At 41.8% G+C, this 20,066-nt stretch overlaps 4 protein-coding genes across 5 annotated transcripts in view; 2 read left to right on the top strand and 2 right to left on the bottom strand.

Moving 5' to 3' along the window:
• The first annotated feature begins 3,316 nt into the window (after window positions 1-3,316).
• On the top strand, window positions 3,317-9,295 carry slc5a8 (solute carrier family 5 member 8). Its single transcript, XM_041964314.1, has 17 exons — window positions 3,317-3,550; window positions 3,868-3,987; window positions 4,743-4,808; window positions 4,925-4,976; window positions 5,092-5,159; window positions 5,322-5,360; window positions 5,708-5,823; window positions 6,240-6,380; window positions 6,561-6,690; window positions 6,961-7,049; window positions 7,323-7,432; window positions 7,527-7,594; window positions 7,728-7,814; window positions 8,150-8,367; window positions 8,782-8,885; window positions 9,001-9,089; window positions 9,176-9,295. Exons 1-17 carry the CDS (start codon window positions 3,317-3,319, stop codon window positions 9,293-9,295), a joined length of 1,851 nt encoding a protein of 616 aa, XP_041820248.1.
• A 1,224-nt stretch (window positions 9,296-10,519) lies between these two features.
• lyrm5a (LYR motif containing 5a) lies at window positions 10,520-11,940 on the bottom strand. 2 transcript variants are annotated; one of them, XM_041964318.1, is made up of 3 exons: window positions 11,815-11,940; window positions 11,521-11,593; window positions 10,520-11,428 (listed from the first exon to the last, which is right to left on the bottom strand). In XM_041964318.1, exons 2-3 carry the CDS (start codon window positions 11,563-11,565, stop codon window positions 11,216-11,218), a joined length of 258 nt encoding a protein of 85 aa, XP_041820252.1. In that variant the 5' UTR covers window positions 11,566-11,593; window positions 11,815-11,940; the 3' UTR covers window positions 10,520-11,215. The 2 variants fall into 2 exon arrangements, with proteins under 2 accessions (XP_041820252.1, XP_041820250.1); XM_041964316.1 differs by having other exon boundaries at window positions 10,522-11,428; window positions 11,521-11,590; window positions 11,815-11,938.
• Window positions 11,941-11,971: 31 nt separating this feature from the next.
• Window positions 11,972-18,308, top strand: dnai7 (dynein axonemal intermediate chain 7). Its single transcript, XM_041964431.1, has 17 exons — window positions 11,972-12,004; window positions 12,351-12,368; window positions 12,626-12,710; window positions 12,847-12,935; window positions 13,173-13,277; window positions 13,535-13,672; window positions 14,204-14,338; window positions 14,507-14,610; window positions 14,880-15,038; window positions 15,168-15,318; window positions 15,401-15,491; window positions 15,705-15,868; window positions 15,964-16,123; window positions 16,247-16,461; window positions 16,554-16,712; window positions 17,592-17,705; window positions 18,033-18,308. The coding sequence occupies exons 1-17, from the start codon at window positions 11,972-11,974 to the stop codon at window positions 18,306-18,308; spliced, it is 2,196 nt and encodes a 731-aa protein (XP_041820365.1).
• Window positions 18,309-18,395: 87 nt separating this feature from the next.
• Window positions 18,396-20,066, bottom strand: part of LOC121625979 (lymphoid-restricted membrane protein) — a 35,070-nt gene continuing 33,399 nt past the window's right edge. Inside the window, exons 38-39 of the mRNA XM_041964313.1 lie at window positions 19,839-19,993; window positions 18,396-19,475 (exon numbers count right to left, since the gene is read on the bottom strand). Coding sequence (XP_041820247.1) covers window positions 19,333-19,475; window positions 19,839-19,993 — 298 coding nt within the window. The 3' untranslated portion in view covers window positions 18,396-19,332. The remainder of the gene's footprint in view (window positions 19,476-19,838; window positions 19,994-20,066) is intronic.

Raw genomic sequence — 20,066 nt, 5'->3', positions numbered from 1 at the left:
CGTGGCTACAACTGTTTACACACACGCCGACACCGGGGCGCAGCCATGTTGTGCAAAGCACTATGGGAAATTTTAACTCCGCGTGGTGGCCGAAGAGAAGCGACGAGGCGAGAGAAAAATCGTGCATATACTTCCGCCTTCGTGAAAGGCTTCGCGCCTCCATGCCTCCAACTGCCTTCATATTTGTTTGGCAAACATTTTTTAACCGCTGACCATGTAAGAGCGTGGGGCTGAGCAAGAAAACCGCACGGCACCATGTTTTAAATAAGGTTAAAAAATAAAATAAAGAACCAAAAAATGCTTTTTTACCACTAATTAGGTCACTAGCTACATATAGCTAAGACTGTCATAATGACAAGATTAGCTAGTTAAGAAAACTAGGTAGCTTCAGAACTTTTTGAATGGCTGATTCATTTTGAACAACTTGTACATTTAAGAACCTGAAAATTGACTATTCTTTACACAAAGAATTATGAGTAATAAGTTGAAAATATGCAAAGTCAATATCCTCATAAATGTGGAATCTTTCCTGTTTGTGTTTGTTTAGGTGAGGAAGGTCTATCACACATCTAGCACACAAAAAGTCAATACCACTAACGCATCAGGACAAATTTCAGTTACTCAGATATTCCACTGCTCAATGTGAGTTTACTGTCTTTTAATACAAAATATGATGAAGATGGGTTTAATACCAGCCATTAATGGTAATCCATCATGGACAATGATCAGCACCCTCTCCATCACACAGTGGACAGACAGCGGAGCACCTTCTCCCACAGGCTGCTACAGCTCCGCTGTCGAAGGGACAGATACGTGAAATCTTTCCTGCCACATGCCATTACACTGTACAATAACAGCTGAAAATAATAATAATAATACAATACTTCTTACCACTACTGTTTGCTTTCGATATTTTATTATTATGTATATAATTTTTTACTGCTTGCTATTTTGATATTTTATTATTATGCATATAATTTTTTACTGCTTGCTATTTCGATATTTTATTATATATAGTTTGTTCTTACAGTCACGGTACACTTAATTTTCACTGCCATTTGCATTTGATATTCCTTTTGTGCAATACTTTTTACTACTGTTTACTATTTGGCTATTTTATTATTTTGTTATGTATATAATCTTTTTACTGCTCGCTATTTTTATATTTTTATTATGTATAGTTTGTTCTTTATAGTCTTATTTTCACTCATTTCACTGTGTGTAATGCTGCTGCTGCACTGCAATTTCCCAGCTTGGGATAAATAAAGTATATCTATCTATCTATCTATCTATCTATCTAATCATTTTTCAGCGGGGATTTAATGATACAGAAATGCATTTTGGACATGGCACAGGGCCTCTGCAGCTAAATGATCATATGAGATAATTTTTACACCTCATATCATAGCGTGGGACAAGAACTACTGGAACAGAAGCTGACCATGTTAGGAACAAAAATGTCAAACTACACAGAGCTGGAAAAGCATCAAAACACTGGCCACTTGTGGTCTCGTACAACACGCTGGATGTTTTGGCATACATTTCTGTGATGAACTAGATGGCATCAAACCCAGGCTGGCACATTGGAGAGATGGCTCTCCAGAAGAGTAGCACCTCATGCAGAGGTAACGAAACAACTCTCTGTCAGAAAGTGTGAATATAAATAATCACGTTATCTATTGTGTTTACTAATGTGAAGGAAGAAGTATGTGAAGTATTTACCTGTTAGTTTCTGTGTCCAGAAGAGCAGAGTACTGTGTGTCCCAGGTCAGTTTGACCAAGTCAAAACAATTAATTGGTTCAAACGTGAACGCCACACATGGTTTAAAATACCTCAGGTCTGAGGATTGTGCGGCTATTCGCCACAAAATAGTTTTTAAGTTCAGAAAATCCATCCTCACCACCTCTCAGACATTTCCTCCCATTCACCAACTGATCGATAAACCCACAATTAAATAATACAGAGGATTAACTTTAAAATGTTATTCTCAACCCTCAAAGCTCTCCATAATCTATCCCCTGCTTATCTCACAGACCTCCCTCAGACTTACACTCCCTCTCGCTCCCTGCGGTCTTCATCAGCAGGTCGTCTGGCACCACCAGCCATCAACCTCGGCACAATGGGTGCTAGGGCCCTCTCTTGCTGCACCCGAACTTTGGAACTCCCCTCACATCCACATGCTGACTCCATTACAGAATTCAAAAATGCTATCAAAACCCATCTCGTTTTCCTAGCTTACTCACTTTAACTGCATCAGCTGCATCCAATTTTTACTACAGTATTGTTTTCTAACTCATTTGCCGAGCTATGCTCTGTTACTGCCTCCACTCTGCCTGCTTTGCTAAATTCTAGAGGTCAGGGGGTATTGTGTTTGACCGGTTAAACACAGATTTGTCTTGCGCAGAAAGAATAACAGCAAATGAACACAAAAAACTGGTCAGTTTGTATAAATGTGTGCAGGGATGTGAGAATCTTGCATGTTCTTTTATCTTTATTCATATCATCCAGAATCACTCCATTTAAATACATTTTTCGCTAGTATGGAAGTACATATAAAGAGTGTGAATACTGCAAAGATACTGCACAAATTGTTTAAAGGGCTTCATGAAATATTGAACCTGTGGTAACAGAGGGGAGCTGATATCACAAATATGGAGAAAATTGACATGTGAGTGCTTGTAGGCCATGGGTGAACAACTTGCAACATTTTAATTAAACAATAAATTATACCTGTAACATATTTTATCATATACCGTAATTCATCTAGACGCATAATAATAATATGCAAACACTGAAGTGTCCCCAATAGTCCTTGTAGAAATTAATTATTCTTTTTACAAAAATATAGTCAGTAATATAGTCCGTACTGTATTTTCGGAGTATACTATTTTGTGTTTGTGTGAGTGTGTGAGTGTGTGTGTGTGTGTGAAGGTCTGGCGTCTGGACTATGGAGTATTTATCTTGTGGTCAGGTGAACAAAACACTCTCCTCGCCTGCTGGCCTCACATGTACCTGCCTGGTGTGCTCTCTCTCTCTCTCTCTCTCTTTCCCATTACACACACACACACACACACACACACACACACACACACACACACACACACACACCCACACACACACAAACACACACACATAAAAGGTTTCGGTCTGTGGTCCTGCTCTCAGCTCAGCTTTGAGTGAGAAGGTGATGTAACAGGACTTTTGTTCATTCATAGAGGGCTATCTGTTTTTCCTCTTTGAGTGCAAAACACATGGGACAGTCTGAATAACTTTCTGAAAAGTCTGATTTCTAGTTTTCATCTGACTTCCACCAAAATGTCAGGGGACCCTCTGGTTTCTGGCTCCTTTGCGGTGGCAGACTATGTGGTGTTTGCTCTCATGCTCGTGATGTCCGCTGCTGTCGGGGTCTACTACGCCTGGGTGGACAGGGCCCGGCGAAGCTCGGGGGACTTCCTAATGGGAGGGCGAAGACTGACGGCCCTGCCCGTCGCCCTGTCCCTGACCGCCAGCTTCATGTCAGCCATCACGGTGCTGTCCAACCCAGCCGAGGTAAGCCAAGGCTCAAATTCAAAACCCATCTCTCCTGAAAAGTCTTTTTGTGTCTCTTTCAGACAGACTTTCTTTAACCTAAGAAAACTTTGTGAGTGGGGTGAGATGCATCACTTTGCCAGTGCACGTTCCCTGATTTTTCAAGGGAATCTGAGACATAATGATGAGATATGCATAGGACAAAAAACTTGCAGGATTGGCTATCAGACCAATGCAAATATGAAGGCAATGCATTGATTTCGAAGTAATCAAATTAATATACAGAATTTTTTCTAAAATTGTAGAAAAGATTACTAATTTCTTTCATCCCTCTGTAGGTATACCGCTACGGGGCCAATATTGGATTTTATGGTCTTTCCTATGTGATGACGATGGTGGTCACGTCCGAGGTTTATCTCCCAGTCTTTTATAGGCTGGCCATCACCAGCACGTATGAGGTGAGTGTGGTTTGGTTTTTAGATTAGCGCTTGCATGATTATTCAGTTCTATTCACAAAGCCATGAAATGTGTAAAATGTTTTGTTTGCCCGTGAGAGACTTGAGAAACTGACCCAGATATTTGACTGCCGTTGTCTTACTGTGCAAACAAAATGGTTTATGTAAGAGTGGTGAGAAATGATCCTGAAATACTAAAGAGCACGTCCTTGTCTGAGGTTTATACAGGTATGTTGAAATAGAGTTGGGTAGAGTCAGGGCTGTTAAAAATGTGAATTTTATTTGTTTGTTGGTGGTTCTACATCAGCAGAAGTGGGTGATGAAGGGTGTGCTGGGCTGTAGGCAGCTGTATAGTTTAAACTCCAAGCATGTGGGCTAAGATAGCATAACAGACCTTATGCACTATTAAAAAACTGTTCAGGACGTCAGTGCACAGCAGTGGGTGTATGATACTGCAATAATGGCATGCACTCTAATATTGTGGAGGCTTCAGGTGTTTGCTTCCTCTATTTGTTATATCACTTGATTTCTTTTCCGAAGCTCTGTTGTTGCATTTTTCCACTAAGCCAGTTGGATTGTAGACTGTTTTTGTTGCACATGACAAAGCTCTGATTTGATTTCTGTTACACATTATTGGGGCGGATATCGGCAGCAAGTTAAGGTTAAGGAACCCTTGGATACCCTTGGATGAGTGATTGCTTTTGTGTAAATGTAACCTTTCTGATGCTCACCTTTTGTACTATCTGTTCTTTGTTAAGTATCTGGAGCTGCGTTTCAACAGAGCAACCCGTCTGCTGGGAACTGTGCTCTTCATTGCTCAGACAGTGAGTAAGAAGCGTGTCAACACATAATGACAGATCTTCGACCGCTGAGGGCAAAACAGCAAATGTGACACCTGAGCGTCATTTATGTCTGTATCAATTCTCTCTGTCTGTCACAGATCCTCTACACTGGAATCGTCATTTATGCCCCAGCTCTAGCTTTAAACCAAGGTGTGTTGCTTTCAGTCCCCAGCATTAGATTCATGAAACAATCCAGCACAAGTGTACTTAAAGTTGCTTGGTTTTGCTCACTCGAGTATGTCTGAAACCCCCCCTCTCTCTGCAGTAACTGGTATGGATCTGTGGGGTGCAGTTATTTCCACAGGTGTGGTCTGTACCTTTTACTGCACAATGGTATGCGACAACAGCTGCTCAGCTGGCTTCTGCTGTGCACAAATTTAAAATCTTTTAGTACTGACATCACTGACTGTTTTCCCAAAAATGCGCATTTTTTAAAATTCCTGTATTTTAATGTGCAGTCGACACAACACCTGTGTGTGTTCCATGTTGCTGCAGGGTGGTCTGAAGGCGGTGGTTTGGACAGATGTATTTCAGGCAGGTACTCCTCTTACTAATTTGTCAGATTTGTGAGGGGATTCAAAGTTAAACTGAGTGGTCAAGTCAGGGATCACCATGTATGGGTCATACCCTAATGTGACAATACTGTCCATCAGTGTTTCATACACAACAGCTGTAGGCCATCACAGCAAGAAACTGCTCTCCACAAAAAATGGAAGTCATTACATCATAAATTCATTTCACTAAAAATACCAACATTTTGGCTCATGATATCCATGTATAATAGTTTAATTGCAACAAACTGGGGAAATTAGAAACACTACTGGGATAAAAAAAAACAAAAAAAAACAGGGAACTAAAATGATCTCAATTTTTCGCTCCAGCTGGGTGTCATGCTTGCAGGCTTCCTGTCTGTCATCATCAGGGCTGTGGTCTTGCAAGGTGGAGTCCTCCCCATCATTGCAGATTCGCAACAAGGAGGGAGACTCAACTTTTGGGAGTGAGTACGTGCTGGAATTGAATGGTTCTATTTCACGGTTTGACTAGATTAACTCTCTACAGAAGGGGTCCAGGAGCAGCACATTCTTGTGAATACAATTTTCACAGAGTTGCCACAACAGGTATATTCTGGGCCTTCATGAGGCTAGATGTGAGCATGTTGATACACCATGATGGTACACAGTGTTTTTAACAGTACAGTACAATTCTTCCAGCTATGAGAAACAGTCTGCTGTGCTAATGATGCTTAAAAACTCAAACCCCTTGTTGTACAAGCTGATGAGGGCATCCCAAATGCACTGTTAGTTTTGGTCTCTGTGATTTCTCAGTCTTGCTTTTTGCCAGAGGAACAAGCCCCGACTGATGAATAATTTCTCTGAAATTCAAAACTGCCGTCTGTGTGCCGTGTTTCACTAGCTTTGATGCAAACCCTCTGAGGAGACACACTTTTTGGACCATAACCATTGGAGGGACGTTTGTCTGGGTCAGTATCTATGGGATCAACCAGGCCCAGGTTCAGAGATACATCTCCTGCAAGACCATCACTCATGCCAGACTGTGAGTCCTGAGTTCTCAAAGAGAATTTCCAAAAGGACAATAAATAAAACTAATTAACTATAAAGAGATTAGTGGACTGTAGAGGAGGCTATGTCTCTAGTTGAAATTTTCCATTGTTTTTCCATGCTTTTGTCCGTCTGCTTCACTACTCCATGTGTGTGTGTTTCTTCCTTTTTCCAGATCTCTGTACATCAACCTGTTAGGCCTGTGTTCCATCTTGCTGTGCTCAGTGTTTGCAGGAATGTGCCTTTTCTCAGTCTATAAGAACTGTGACCCCTGGACCGCTGGACTGGTTTCTGCTCCCGATCAGGTAGAGTGGAGAGAGGAATGGCATGGCTGAGAGTCATGGCGATCAATGTCTTGACAAAACACACACATAACTGTCCACATGACGAAATGTGATTGTGCTGGGGTTAAAACATGTTAACATTGTTTGTTTGTTTGAGAGCAGCCACCCACTGCCTCTTCTTTCAAACCAAAGCCAAATTTATGTATGTATTTATAGGTGGTTTATAAACATAATAATGAATGTATGTATTCCACCTGATCACATGAATCCAGTGTCACCCCTCCTCTGTAGCTGATGCCATATTTGGTGATGGACATCTTGGGAGACTATCCTGGCCTTCCTGGACTGTTTGTTGCAGCTGCATACAGTGGATCTCTAAGGTTAATACTGAACATTAAACTTATTTCACTCAACAGCTCCAACGCACACATTGAGGATTTAGGTTTACTTTGTATTGTCTGTTGCCATTTTTAGTAGATTTTATGTATGATAAGATATATTTATAGGTTATATTAGGTCTGTTTTATATTTTCTCTGATCAGCATATCAGCACATGTTCAGTACTAAAGAGGGACTGACAGGATTTATGGTATTTGTGTGATGATCCTTCTTTGGCTAAATTGTGTGTGATTGTGTTGTCATTTCAACCCCAGCACAGTGTCTTCCAGCATCAATGCACTGGCTGCAGTGACAGTGGAGGACCTGATCAAACCGTACACTAACATGTCAGAGAAACACCTGTCCTGGACCTCCAAAGGCCTGAGTGAGTGGACCGTCCTCACAGTATGTCAGCTGAGTGAATGTATTGTTGAACATTAACACTGTTAGAATCTCAATTTTCCCGCTGCTGTTTGCAGGTCTCTTATATGGGGTTTTATGTATTGGAATGGCAGGACTGGCTTCAGTCATGGCAGGGATTTTGCAGGTAGAGTGGAGACGCATATATAATTGTTAATTATGCTTAGTTTCGTAGGGTTTAGCAGCAGATCCCTTCTGGGATTCATATCTTATTATAGGAATGAACCCTGCACTTTAAGTGATATATTTCCTTTATACAGGCAGCCATCAGTATATTTGGGATCATTGGAGGTCCTCTACTTGGCCTGTTTTCATTGGGTATCCTCTGTCCATTTGCCAACTCCAAAGTAAGACTGTCCTCATTTAACTGTAGTTCATTTGATGTTATTGTGATTCCAGTTACCCATGGTAATATTAAAAAGGACATTAATCCATCATGAAAATGGATTTTACTCCTAATAATAATTTTACTCTCTAAAATATATATGGTTTTTTATAACACTGACTTTACCCACTCTGTTCTGAAATGTCTTCATTTTTCTAATTACCAGCACAGCTTCCCAAATTATACATCATAGCCCTTTCTCACTGACAACCCCTTTAAAAACGCCTGTATGCCACGTACAAAATGCTGATCTGACAGGGACATTTTAGCATTTTCAATTATTAAAATTTCCTCTAGGGAGCTTTGACAGGCCTCGTGTCAGGGTTGGTTGTGTCTCTGTGGGTCGGCCTCGGAGCCCAGGTATACCCTCCCCCTCCTGCAATGACACGACCGCTGTCACTGAGTACCGAAGGCTGTAACCTCACCACTACAGACACCCTCAACTGGACCTCCACTGCTCTGCCAACAGAGCCAAGCTCGATCACCACAGCCCCACTACACAGCATTGACGGCACGTAAGTGTGTAACTGGCCAGGATTGATTATTGGTTTGACATGATTAGCCAGATTTAGGATCCTAAGTTGAGCTAAGGGTAATGCCTTCCTATAAGGATGCAAAATAGTGGCATAAGACCATTGCGATATTGAGTTAGTACGATGTTGAGTTTAATGAAAATACAAAAAAAAGTGTCCTTGTAGCAGAGAAACAAGTGTTATATAGTTCATATTTACTATATGTGTTACTATAACAAATATATTATTACTCTCCAACCCTCAATAAACCTGTCTTGTTTATCTAAATTACTGATGGAGGGTCCAGTTATACAGAACATTCATAAGACGGAATGTAAATATGTTGTCACATATTGTCTGTGTGTGTATGCCTCGTGCACTACTTTCTGAACATGTACCATTTTCTCCCACCTCCAGGTCTCTGCTGGCAGATAACTGGTACTCTCTGTCCTACCTTTACTTCAGTCCCATTGGGACCATAGTAGCTATTAGTGTGGGACTATTAGTCAGCCTGTTAACAGGTAAAGAACGTATATTCTGTTGCATGATTGACAAATCTGCTCTCGCAGTCCTAGCTTTTGTCCTGAGCTTTAAGATTGTTGATGTGCTCTTTTGTGCTCTTAACGTCCACGTCAGGAGGCTGGAAGCTGCAGCTGGAATCAAGGCTGACATTAATCAAAGAAGACACAACCCTCTATCACCTAGCCAAGTTTTTGAGAGACAGAGTAAGTGCTGCAGCAGTAAAAGAGCACTAGATGCTATAGACTAATACAAGTTGCTGACTTTCTGCTTTGTACTCTTCCCTTTTGAGGTCATGGGACGGACAGGAAAGCTTGACCTGACAAGGGACAGAGAGAAGAAGTTTGGCACCGCTAATCCTGCTTTCTGTGACGTTGAGCTGGACTTAACAAAAAGCAGCATTCCAACATGAATGCAGCTAATATTTGTAACATACCTTTGTCTAATACAAGAAAATGAATGGAGCTAAATTACAGAAAAAATGACATCACTGCTTTTCATATTAAAGTTTGAACCTGTGTTTACAAAGGCATTCTGAAATACAGTATATTTCACTGTACAATCTAATAGTCAGTTACAGGTGAAATGGACCTCTGTGAACCCTTATTTGAGCCACCCTTTAATTCATCAGTTCTCCTTGTGAAATATTGATTCAGGCATTTTAAAACTCAAATCGTGCCAGCTGCTCAAACAGCCTGTTTGACACAACAAATCATGATGCTAGGTACAGAAGATGCCTCCATTCCTAGATTTTTGAAATGACTGAACATAACGTTAAGTTCTAGATAATTAGTACCCAGTGTGCGTGGGTCTGTGTGTGTGTGAGGTCAGAAAGCAATGCCTACTCTCGGCATGTTAGCTTGATGTACTTATTTGGAATGCTGAGACATAAACACAAACACATACAGACCTGAAGTTGTTTGGACCTCTGTCACTGACCACTGAGGGCTGTAACTTCACCACCACAGACAGCCTCAACAGAACCAAGCTTCATCACCACAGCCCCAGAACAGGACAGTGATTATAAGTAAGTGTGGCACTGGCTGTGATGAATGATTGAAGCAAATAAATCAAATCAAATTGAAGAGAACATATATAAAAATGTAAATGTATGTTTCACAAGTGTTGAACATGCACTATTTTCTCCCACCACCAGACATCTGCCGGAAGATAACTGGCACTCCCCTTCCTATCTTTACTTCAGTCTCACTGGAACCGTAACAGCTAATAGGCTCTGCCTAATTACACTGGATATTGAAAACACTGAAATCTGAGACTTTTTGTTTTGTAATGACCCTGTTTTGTACATTTCAGGAGCCTGGAGGACCAGGATGGAATCAAGCTGACTGCTGACTTCTGCTTGGTATCTGTCTGTCTTCAGGTCAACAGAAGAGCAGAAAAGCTTGACCTGACGAGCTGAGAGAAGAAAGATGGCAGCACAAATCCTCCTTGTGACAATGTAAACGATGTAGTTGATGCAGTACCACTAGTACTATAAAGACAGATTTATGAAGGAATGCTGTTGTTTGAGCCATTTAGAAGAAAAAAAAATCATGTTCAGTCCTCCAGTCCTGTCTACTGTAATTCTCAGGCGGAATTACTAAAAGACAGCATCCACACATGAGGTGCAATCATTTGTTGTGTACCATTTACGTTCAACCTCTCATGTATGTCAGTCATCGGTACAAAATCAACATTTTTCTGTGTTTTTATGGTGTAATCTCAAACAAACATTGACAGTAAACCAATTTAATTGTTGAAGAACACTGCTGTGATTTCATATTATGACATGGGACATCACTGTTTTAAATAGCTATTGAATAGTGCATTGATACACAGTCATGTACATTCACTCATCAAGAAATGTGACCATGCATTTACAAATATATACATTGACATATATTTTACAATATGATTCAGTCTGTCTGATGCTGAGGCTTCTGCAGTTTTTCACAATTATCTGCATTATGTTTCCCTTATGACAACCATGATGATGCAAATTAATCTTGACTGAGGACATGTTAATGGCTACTTCTGGAGGAGAGCCTATGATATTAACATATATACAGTATTCGTGACTTTAAACACTGGCTTTTAAGGTACAACTTGTGTATAAAAAATGAGCACATTCGGAAACAGCTTCGTTGTCATCACTTCCTGGCACTTGGTAAAGATGGAGCTTCCACTTCCCTTGAGAGGCAAGTTTATATTTTATATAAGGGCAACTGTTGTTTTTCATGTGGACTGCATCCAAATTAGATGAAAATTTAATATTTACACACTGGCTGTACCTTCCTCACACTTCAGAAGGATAATTTGGTGTTGTCCGTAATTACTTTTCTGGTTCATAATACCTCTTCTTCATGGCTCGATATTTCCTGAGGAAATAGAGAGCCTCCAGTTCCTTGATGACGAACTCGCCGCGGGCCACCATCTTTTTGATCTGTTCGGGGTCAGTCACGTCTCTGTTCTTCATGAAAGCTGACTTGAGGCGCTCTCTGAAGTAAGCTGCTCCCTGGGGGTACTCACGGCCAAGATACAGCAGCTTTTGGAGGATGAAAAACATATAAACCCATTTGCAGCACAGGACACATTGTGTCTATGAGTGTCTGTCTCTCACTGACTGGACTCACTTACAGTTTTGTAGAGCCTGATAACCTCACCCCTTAAAGGGTTGGCCATGGCAGAAACGAGCTGGCCTTTCACACTGCTCACACGAGAAGAATATAAAACGTTAACCAAAATGACAATAACAACAGAAACAGAAACAACTTCAAACAACTGAACTAGCCCTAAAGACATACGAACTGTGACGTCTAATCAGTCCGCTATGGAAATAGCTAGCTGGCTACAGCTGAATGGCTAGCGTGTTCGTTAGCATTTATCACAGACTCTACTAACATGCATATTAAACCGTGGATTCATATTTACATGCGTTGTTTTGAGGAGTGGATCTACTCAAACGGTACAATCACGAAGAAACGTCTCCTTCTCCTTGCCCTTGCTTTGACTAAACACTGCACAGCGCAGTTGTACACACAGCCGTATGTCGTTCCGTCATGTCGTAAAGAAAAACACATAAACACGCATGCGTCGACGTTTCTATGGTTACCTGGACGCTGTAGAGCTAGTTGGTGAGCATGGTGAGTTTTCACGATAGTTTTCGAATAAACAGCCCCTGCTTGACCTTAAACCTTGTCATATTGAAATGGTTAAAACCGCAGGGTTTAACACTACCTATAGTTAATTGTTAGAAAACAGAAAGTGAGGCAAAAGACACCCAATTACATTATTAGATATTAAATGCAATTAGCTAAACTGCAAAGCTATCACATTAGCAGGAAGAATCCTTACTTTTAATGCGCTTCTTGTCTAAAACTGCTGATCAGCTTCTTATCTTGTGCCATGAATTCGTGTTTTAAACCCTTTTCTTTAATTCTCTCCCTGTTTTCTCATGTGAATGATAGCCGCCCAAGAAAGGAAAGGTATGAGCAAGTCAGTCAGTCAGCACATTTATTGCGTTGAATCTACATTAATCTGGTTATCATAGGTATGTAGCTGAAGATATGAGCAGCCAGGCGAGTATACCATCCTACCCCTGCAGGCATTGTCACTAACACACTTGTACGGGCAACGGGTGTACGCACCCTTCTCCTCAGTTATGTACACTTTTCCAATCAGTGTTCCACATGTGGAGCTACCCCTGTGGAACACTGATTTGTAATGTTTTACTGGTTTCAAGTCATCTAAAAAGGCACGTAAGGTGAGCAAGGCCCAGAAGGCGAAGCTGCTGCAAGAGAAGGAGGAGAGGAGGCTGCAAGAGGAAGGTAACCTATATACACCATATACACCACCTATACACTATTCATTGCTGACAAATTAAAGAGATTTAGGATGTGTGCTGCAGGTTTAGGATGTGTGCTGAGGCACTCTGTAATCATTATGTGTGCTTTTGCTTTACAGAGGAAGCACGACTGCAAGCAGAGAAAGAAGAGCAGGAAAGACTGGAAAGAGAGAGAAAGGAGAAGGAGCTAGAAAGGCTTGAGTTAAAGGTAAGATGTCCCTACCATGGTAGTCATGTTCACAGACTGTGATTTAAATGAAGCTATGGAGTTTGCATGAGCTGATTCTTTTTCCAGAAGAAGATAAATTCAATCTAACAAACTCTGATTGAAGGCCAGAGACACAAATAGTAAAACAGACAACCCTCTATGTAAATGATACACAGTAGGATGCTTTGAGGATGCTCATACTACTCTGAAGTATTCATGGTTGTCTTCTGCTGACAGGACAGAGAGCGCAGCGAAGATGAGCTTAATGAACTGCGCCACCTACTGGAGGAGAATCACACTGCAGTAACCAAATGGAAACGTGATGCTGTGGAGACAGAAAAGGTGTGTGTTCGTGTCTGTTTAAAGGATGTCTGACACATGTATTATTACCAATGATAAGTTTTTCAAAACACGAGTATAATGCAATACTTTTTTGATAGATAATCAAGCAGACTCCAGCATGGAAAAAGGTCGATGATAGTCATACAGAAATTGAATAATCAATGGCAAAAAGTTAGACTTACCACAATAAAGTAAGCTGAACAGGCATTCTAATCTTTCCTCTCATTTCCTTCCTATTTATGTGTGTTTGTGTCCAGTGGGAGAGATACCTGCGTTGTGATGGTACCCCAGACCCAGCAGTGCAGCAGGACATTAACACGCATATCAGCTTATGGAGAGATGACCTGGAGGTCAACATCACACTCGTGCTCAAGCAGTGTAACCTCGCTCTAAAGGTTTGTATTTAATGTATTGATGTTTACGTGTGTGTGCGCTCTTGAAGAGTCCCACTTTGATGATCATTTAGCAAAGTTATCAGATATAGACACCAAATATCTCCTGGTTATAGCTTCCCAAGGGAATAATTTTTAATTCCATACTGTAAAAATATGAATTGTAGGGGTTGTTTATTCAACTAAGGAAGTTACTTAAGGATATTAGTTTTGACTTGATAATGAAGATAATCTTATGATAGTCCCACTAGCATAATACAACATAGAAATAGAACGCATACTTTATTTTTTATGCTCTGTGACATGTGCGTGAATCAGTAGATAGGCAGTAGATGTCTGGAATGACTCACCCCACCTTTAATATTATTATCATTATCAGCCTTATGCCCAAAACAAGCCCATTTAAGAAAACTCCAGTATAGCTGTTCCATTATAAATTATCCCTTTAAAAGCAGAAGTGAGGCCAAGAAAAATATTATTTCTTGTATTCCAGTGTAAAAAAGTCTGTGACAAAGGAAATGTTGTCTCTTATAGCTGATTGAGGAGCTGGAAGGTATGCTCAGAGACGTTACACATCCACAGGAGGGCCAGAAGTACCAGGAAGCTCTCATACATTTGCAGGAGCTAATTCACTCTAAACACCACCTCACCACAGAGGAGATCCTCAAGGTACAAAAATCACACTGGCACACACGATGGAGCACTTTGTAACTCTACGAAAGGTGCTATATGATAAAAATTATGTATTATTGTGTGCATGGGTTGCTTTTTACTATTTAAAAAAGTCCAAGACACTGTGTGCGATGGCTTTTTGGAACCATTTCTCCTTGTTCATAGAGGGCCAGTGACAACATCGACACTGAGACAGGCAACATGCAGACTGTGGTCAAAGATGACAACATCACACTGTGTCTCTGGGCCAACCTCAAGAAGAATCCAAGGTTTGTGGAAGAGACTGGCACAAATGGATTGTATCAGTAAAAGAAAGTGCGAGGTCAGCAGCTGTAGTTTATAATCGGTAGGGAATCTAATACATTTCATTATACCTTATATTTGAAAAGTAGAGTGTATCTGTAATTTTTGTTTCCTTACTTTAAGCTCTTGCACCAGATGGCCATCACAGGTCACAACACTCATAATTGGAACATTCATGTTTTGCAGGAACTGCAAGTATCTAGCAGTTCTCATTGTTTGTAACTTGACCATTCAGGTTTAAAGGTTTATACTTTGAAGAGGCGGGCCTGGGCTTTGAGCTTCCCAAACATCTGGCTGTGAGCAACATCGCTGTACGGATCCTCCACACACGTTATGACCACCTGTCCTTGCTGGCCAGGATGGCTCATCTGAGAATGCACACTCCCAGCCATAGGTAACGTATCTATAGTACTCTTAACACAGCTAATACTACGAATACTATTACAGTAGTAATACTGCTGGTAATACTAATCATGTCCTCTTTGCTCTGTGTTCTCGTCTTTCCTCGTCTGTTTGGTGCCAGATCTCTTGCAGGCGGTGAGGAGGTTCCAGTTGACATAGATGTAACTGAGCAGGTGGAGACAGAAGAAGAGGGGGAGGCAAACAAAGATGAGACGCAGCAGCAGAGAGTGGATGAGGAGGTGCAGTCCATCCAAGGGTTTGAAGGGCAGAAGGTAAGATGAAAGAAAGACTTCCTGATCTGGGTTACTAAATTCAATGTGATGTTCTCGCTCTTATTGTGTATGTATCTCACAGAGCTCAGCCAGTCTACAGTCAAGGAGAAACAGTGTCCAGCCTACAGAGGGACGAGGCAGCCACGTACAGACACAGATGGAGGCACTCGGTGGTAAGATGCCTAGCCTGACACTTCCTGACACTCGAAATGAAAACAAAAAGACAGCTACACAGCACATTTACACCTGATGTCACAAAATGTTGACAGGTCTTTTGAGACAAAGACCATACAACAAGTCACTGTCTGCATCAGTAATAGATTAAATTAAGTTTAGACTTTACACAGGAGAAGAAAAACAGCTCTATCTTTGTTTTTTCTCTGAAGCTGAGGGGGACCTGACTTCCCCCTCAGTGGAGCTGACAGTGGTGGACTACGGTGTCCAGGTGGTGGATTTAATGCGGTACACACCTCTGGGTGGGGTCCTCTACTATGACGTGTTTCACCTCCCACCACAAGCCCATCAGGTCAATGGCTGGGAAATCAGACAGGTAAGTATAAGTAGAGTAAGAGAAGGGCTTCAGTGTTCTCTGTTTACACCAGGACTAGCATCTAAGGCCGATCGTTCACGTCCATGTTTTTCCAGCTGCTGGACGAAGGGCTGCAGGTTTTCCCCTACCCTATGGAGAAGTCTAACCTAGATGACAACGAAGGGCTCACCTGCCCTCCTGTTGGTGTGACTGTGACACTGCCCGACTTGGTTGTCTTCTTGGAAACTCCCCAAGTGGCTCGCTGGGATGCTGCAGGTAGGGCAAACAGCGACACATACTCTATAATACCCTCTCCAGCATGGAAATGACCAAAAATGTAGAGTAATTTGGAAAGGGCACCAAAAAAATCATGGACACTGAACATGTGTGTTCATCCAGGGAAGCAGTGGAGAATGGACGGTATCACTGACATCTCTTATGAGGAGGTGGAGGCCAAGATCTCCTTTAAGACAGACTCCTTCCAGGCCTTTGTGCTGATGCAGGAAACTTACGCCAACCTTCCCCTCCAGAGCTGGGAGCTCAGGCCACTGGGCCAAGACTCGGCTCTTTTCACTGTCAATGGGGCACTCATCAGCCTCAGTGTCACGATCCAGGTAAGAGACTGGAGAGCATTGTACATGCACAACAGAAGAATTAATCAGATGTACCCTGTTATAATTTGTGTTTGTGCCTATGTGACTAACAGGGTAATCAGTGTATGTTGCAGTCAGAGCAAGAGAGAGGTCTCTCACACCTGATAGGGAAGTGGATGAGTGGCCCCGTCCTGCAGAGAGCCATGCTAAATGCTGGGATCAACATCTTTGTGAATGAGTACACGAACAAATACGTCAGCACCTGCGGCAAGGTCTGGATTTATTACTTGTTGGCTTTCAGAATAGAAGAACACAATACTAGATATGATCCAGGTTTGGCTTTATTTCCATGCTGTGTTGAGGGTGTCTGGCATGAATCCACATATGTATCAGTGTAAGAGTGACAGGAAGTTGGAGATGATACATTATCCACTTCCTTCCAAGCATTGTTAGTTTAAAGAGTGCATTGTTCTGGCTGGCAACAAACAGACATCCCAGTGCTTCTAACTCATATAACATTTAGAGCAGCTGTTGCAATTGCAGTTCACAGACAAATCTAATGACCAATGGCCCAGTTCCATACTACATATGGACACTAAGCAGGTTTTTTAGTATTTAGTGCATTAACACTAGAGAAGTGACTAAAGTATACTCAAAGCAGGCAGCATGCATTCTAAACACAGTCTGCGATTTTTGAGTGTGCTGTTGATGCACACAGTGCTTTATGGTTGGAAAAGAAATTGAGGGTGGTTGTGAAACAACTATAAATAGGTCTTGGAAAACAGAGTATTAAATCTTAGGAAAAACATTCTGATGTCTCTTTGTGAAGCAATAGTTTTTCAAAGTCGCAATTTGATCGACAACTGATGTCACATATTGTATCATTTCCTGTTCATATAAAATGATAAAGCATGTTGATATTTTTGTGTATTAACTGCTAAAACAGTATTGTTTATATGTATGAAATATCTGGACCAGCCCACATTACTTATTTGTAAAGAAACTACTGATGTAAAGCTGAAAGGAACCACTGTACAGAATGTGTAACTCACTTAGATTTACCTTTACTGCCAACACTTTGTGTATCTAGATTACAGTCCGGCATTTCCCACAGTGTTCTAAATGTGCTGCATGCTTTGTCGCCTCTTCAGGACCCACTCACAGAACATGCTGCCTACGAGCAGATGGCCCTCTTCGCCTCTGCTTGCGCTTTCTCTTGGAGCAAGTGGAATGCCAAATGTGGCGCTGAGCATCTGGTCATGCAGGTATTCTAACTCACAACATTGATGCTGCTCATTTAATCCAGCATTCTACCCCTTGTTTCTCCAAAAGTGGAGTGGCCTAGTCCCCATACCCCTCCCGTGTTGGGATGAGGAGGGTGTCCACGGTCATTTGTCTCTTCCAGTACACATGGAGTCACCAACCACATGCAGAGGTTCATCCAAAGCACTTCACAAATGGCACTTTCTAGAAGACAGGGAGGCCATGGTACAGTGGACAGACCAGACCCAACACCCAATTCAAACCAACACATTAACTTGGAATTTCTCTGTTCTTTTTCCTGTTTGGACTTCTTCCCTCTCCTCTGCCAGGTGTGTGAGCATCACGGCCCCGCCCCTGTGCCTGAGGACTTGTGGAGTCTCTACTTGCTGGGTGCTCAGAGGAGTCAGAAACTGGAGGTCACAGAGAAGAGCGAGGCTTTCTCACCAGACCATTATCCCGACAGTGAGTTTCACTCCACCTTCATCCACATGCTCCAGGACAACATGAGCACTGATGGCATAGTCAGGACCAGAGAATCCAATTATCTGTTCGTCAATACAGTACAGAACCTTCTCTGTGCCACCAGACCCCTGATGTATTCATAACTTGGGGTTGCATTTTTTTAAATGAATAAAATTAAAGACATTTTAAACACCTGAATTTGAAATGAGCATTTGGATGCATGTTTCTTCTTTTGTAGAATTGGCTACTTTATTTGTGCAAAGTTTCACGCATCTTCTTTGGAACATACAAAAGTGTATGAAGTTGAAAACGGTGACAACCACGGCAAGAACTTTAAGAGAAAAATAAAAAACCCTTTGGTGTAAAGACTGTAACAATGCAGAATTATAACTTAACAAAAATAAAGATATCCACATCTCCTCACTCAAAACTAACAAACTCATAAATATCAATTTCAAAAAAAATTTAAAACACTTAAATGAAAGATTTATTACCAGTGTTTATAGACTTAATTATAAAATGTCCTCTACAACCCATGAGGAAAAAGGCTGACACTGCCCCACTCCTCAAGTGCATGAAACGTGTTTAAAAATGCCATGTGGCACAATTGCAGCCATCGTCCATGATGTCTGTCTATGGAAAACTGCACAGCTGACCATTGCATGACTTGGTGGATCAGCGCTTTCATTCTGATGAATCTGTGACATGATTTGTCATCGTTGTGCCAGCTCTGGTGACTGATCAAGCCTGATTTGACAGATGGATTGAGTCCAAGTAGACACTTGCCAGCAGCACTTATTGGAAAACTGCATCATAAGGTGTTAAGGATGTTGAGCAGCCCACTTGTAGCCGCTTCTTCGCTTAAAACACAGACAGACTCACACACACACACACACACACACACACACACACACACACACAGACTAACTAATTTAGCAAACGTGATGTGATGCATAAAATCCTCCATAGGGTTAGCTATCCCCTGAGGCCTGGCCTGTGTTGATAGTGCGAGTCTTGTTTTTAGGAATCTTCAGGTACCAGTAAACATCCCAACAGCCTCTGTTCAGGAGTGGTACACTGTACTTTCCTTCATCGCCACCACATTGCACAGATCATTTCTGCAGAGAGCTGATGGGCAGTGACATCATCCACCCTGGATCTCGGGGGCTAGACAGGTGGCTGTCCGTTGTGCCTGAGCCCTGCGTAGGGCCACAGCAGCTGCTGGATGGTCATCCAGGAGTCCCCGGTAGCCACAGGGGCTGCATCTACCACTGGCTGCATCACCAGGCTGGCCAGCAGTGCCAAGAGACCTGCAGGGGAAGCATGAATATCTACCAGCATTGGGAAAATGTCTATAGACCGGGCACCTGTCATGTGGTCGGACCATGTAGAACACAGACTGAGATTTACAAATGGTTTTAAAATCAATCAATCAATGATTTAGAATTTGTTTACTAAAACAAAGAGCAAATTCAAACCTCTAAAACAGTGAACTCCTGTATTGTAAGTAATGCACATGGAAATTCTTACTCAACTCTGAAAATTATATTTTGTATAAGCTTTAATCAGTACAGAGTGGGTTACTTATTTCTAATGTTCCAAGTAGAAAACTCTCTTTATCATCTATAAGATTGATGCAAATTATTTTAAAATCAGTACTACAGACTGTTTACCTGCAAGCACCACCACCATCGCCAACCAAAGCCAGAGCCCCCTGCCACCTCTGGCTACTGCTGCTGCTGCGGCCGCCCGGGAAGAGGTCAGGCTGTGGGACAGAGACTGGGCCATTCCTGGGTCTGTAGACGTAGGGCTGGAGGAAGGGCTTGGACTGGAGGTGGGCAATGAAAGGGAATAAAATGTTACCACAGAACAGATAGAAAATGAAGCATAGAAATAAAAAT

The sequence above is a fragment of the Chelmon rostratus genome, chromosome 22, assembly GCF_017976325.1.
Source record: "Chelmon rostratus isolate fCheRos1 chromosome 22, fCheRos1.pri, whole genome shotgun sequence".
Classification (NCBI taxonomy): Eukaryota; Metazoa; Chordata; class Actinopteri; order Chaetodontiformes; family Chaetodontidae; genus Chelmon; species Chelmon rostratus.
Note: the sequence above shows the minus strand (reverse complement) of the source record. Positions and strands in the feature narration are given on the sequence as shown.

Coding starts and splice junctions, on each gene's coding strand:
- dnai7 (XM_041964431.1), top strand. CDS start 11,972: ATGCGTCGACGTTTCTATGGTTACCTGGACGCT. Junction 15,039..15,167: donor ATGCACACTCCCAGCCATAG/GTAACGTATCTA, acceptor GTTTGGTGCCAG/ATCTCTTGCAGGCGGTGAGG. Junction 17,706..18,032: donor CTGAGCATCTGGTCATGCAG/GTATTCTAACTC, acceptor CTCCTCTGCCAG/GTGTGTGAGCATCACGGCCC.
- slc5a8 (XM_041964314.1), top strand. CDS start 3,317: ATGTCAGGGGACCCTCTGGTTTCTGGCTCCTTTGCGGTGGCAGACTAT. Junction 7,433..7,526: donor CTGGACCTCCAAAGGCCTGA/GTGAGTGGACCG, acceptor TGCTGTTTGCAG/GTCTCTTATATGGGGTTTTA. Junction 7,595..7,727: donor TCATGGCAGGGATTTTGCAG/GTAGAGTGGAGA, acceptor TCCTTTATACAG/GCAGCCATCAGTATATTTGG.
- lyrm5a (XM_041964318.1), bottom strand. CDS start 11,565: ATGGCCAACCCTTTAAGGGGTGAGGTTATCAGGCTCTACAAAACT. Junction 11,429..11,520: donor TTATCAGGCTCTACAAAACT/GTAAGTGAGTCC, acceptor ATCCTCCAAAAG/CTGCTGTATCTTGGCCGTGA.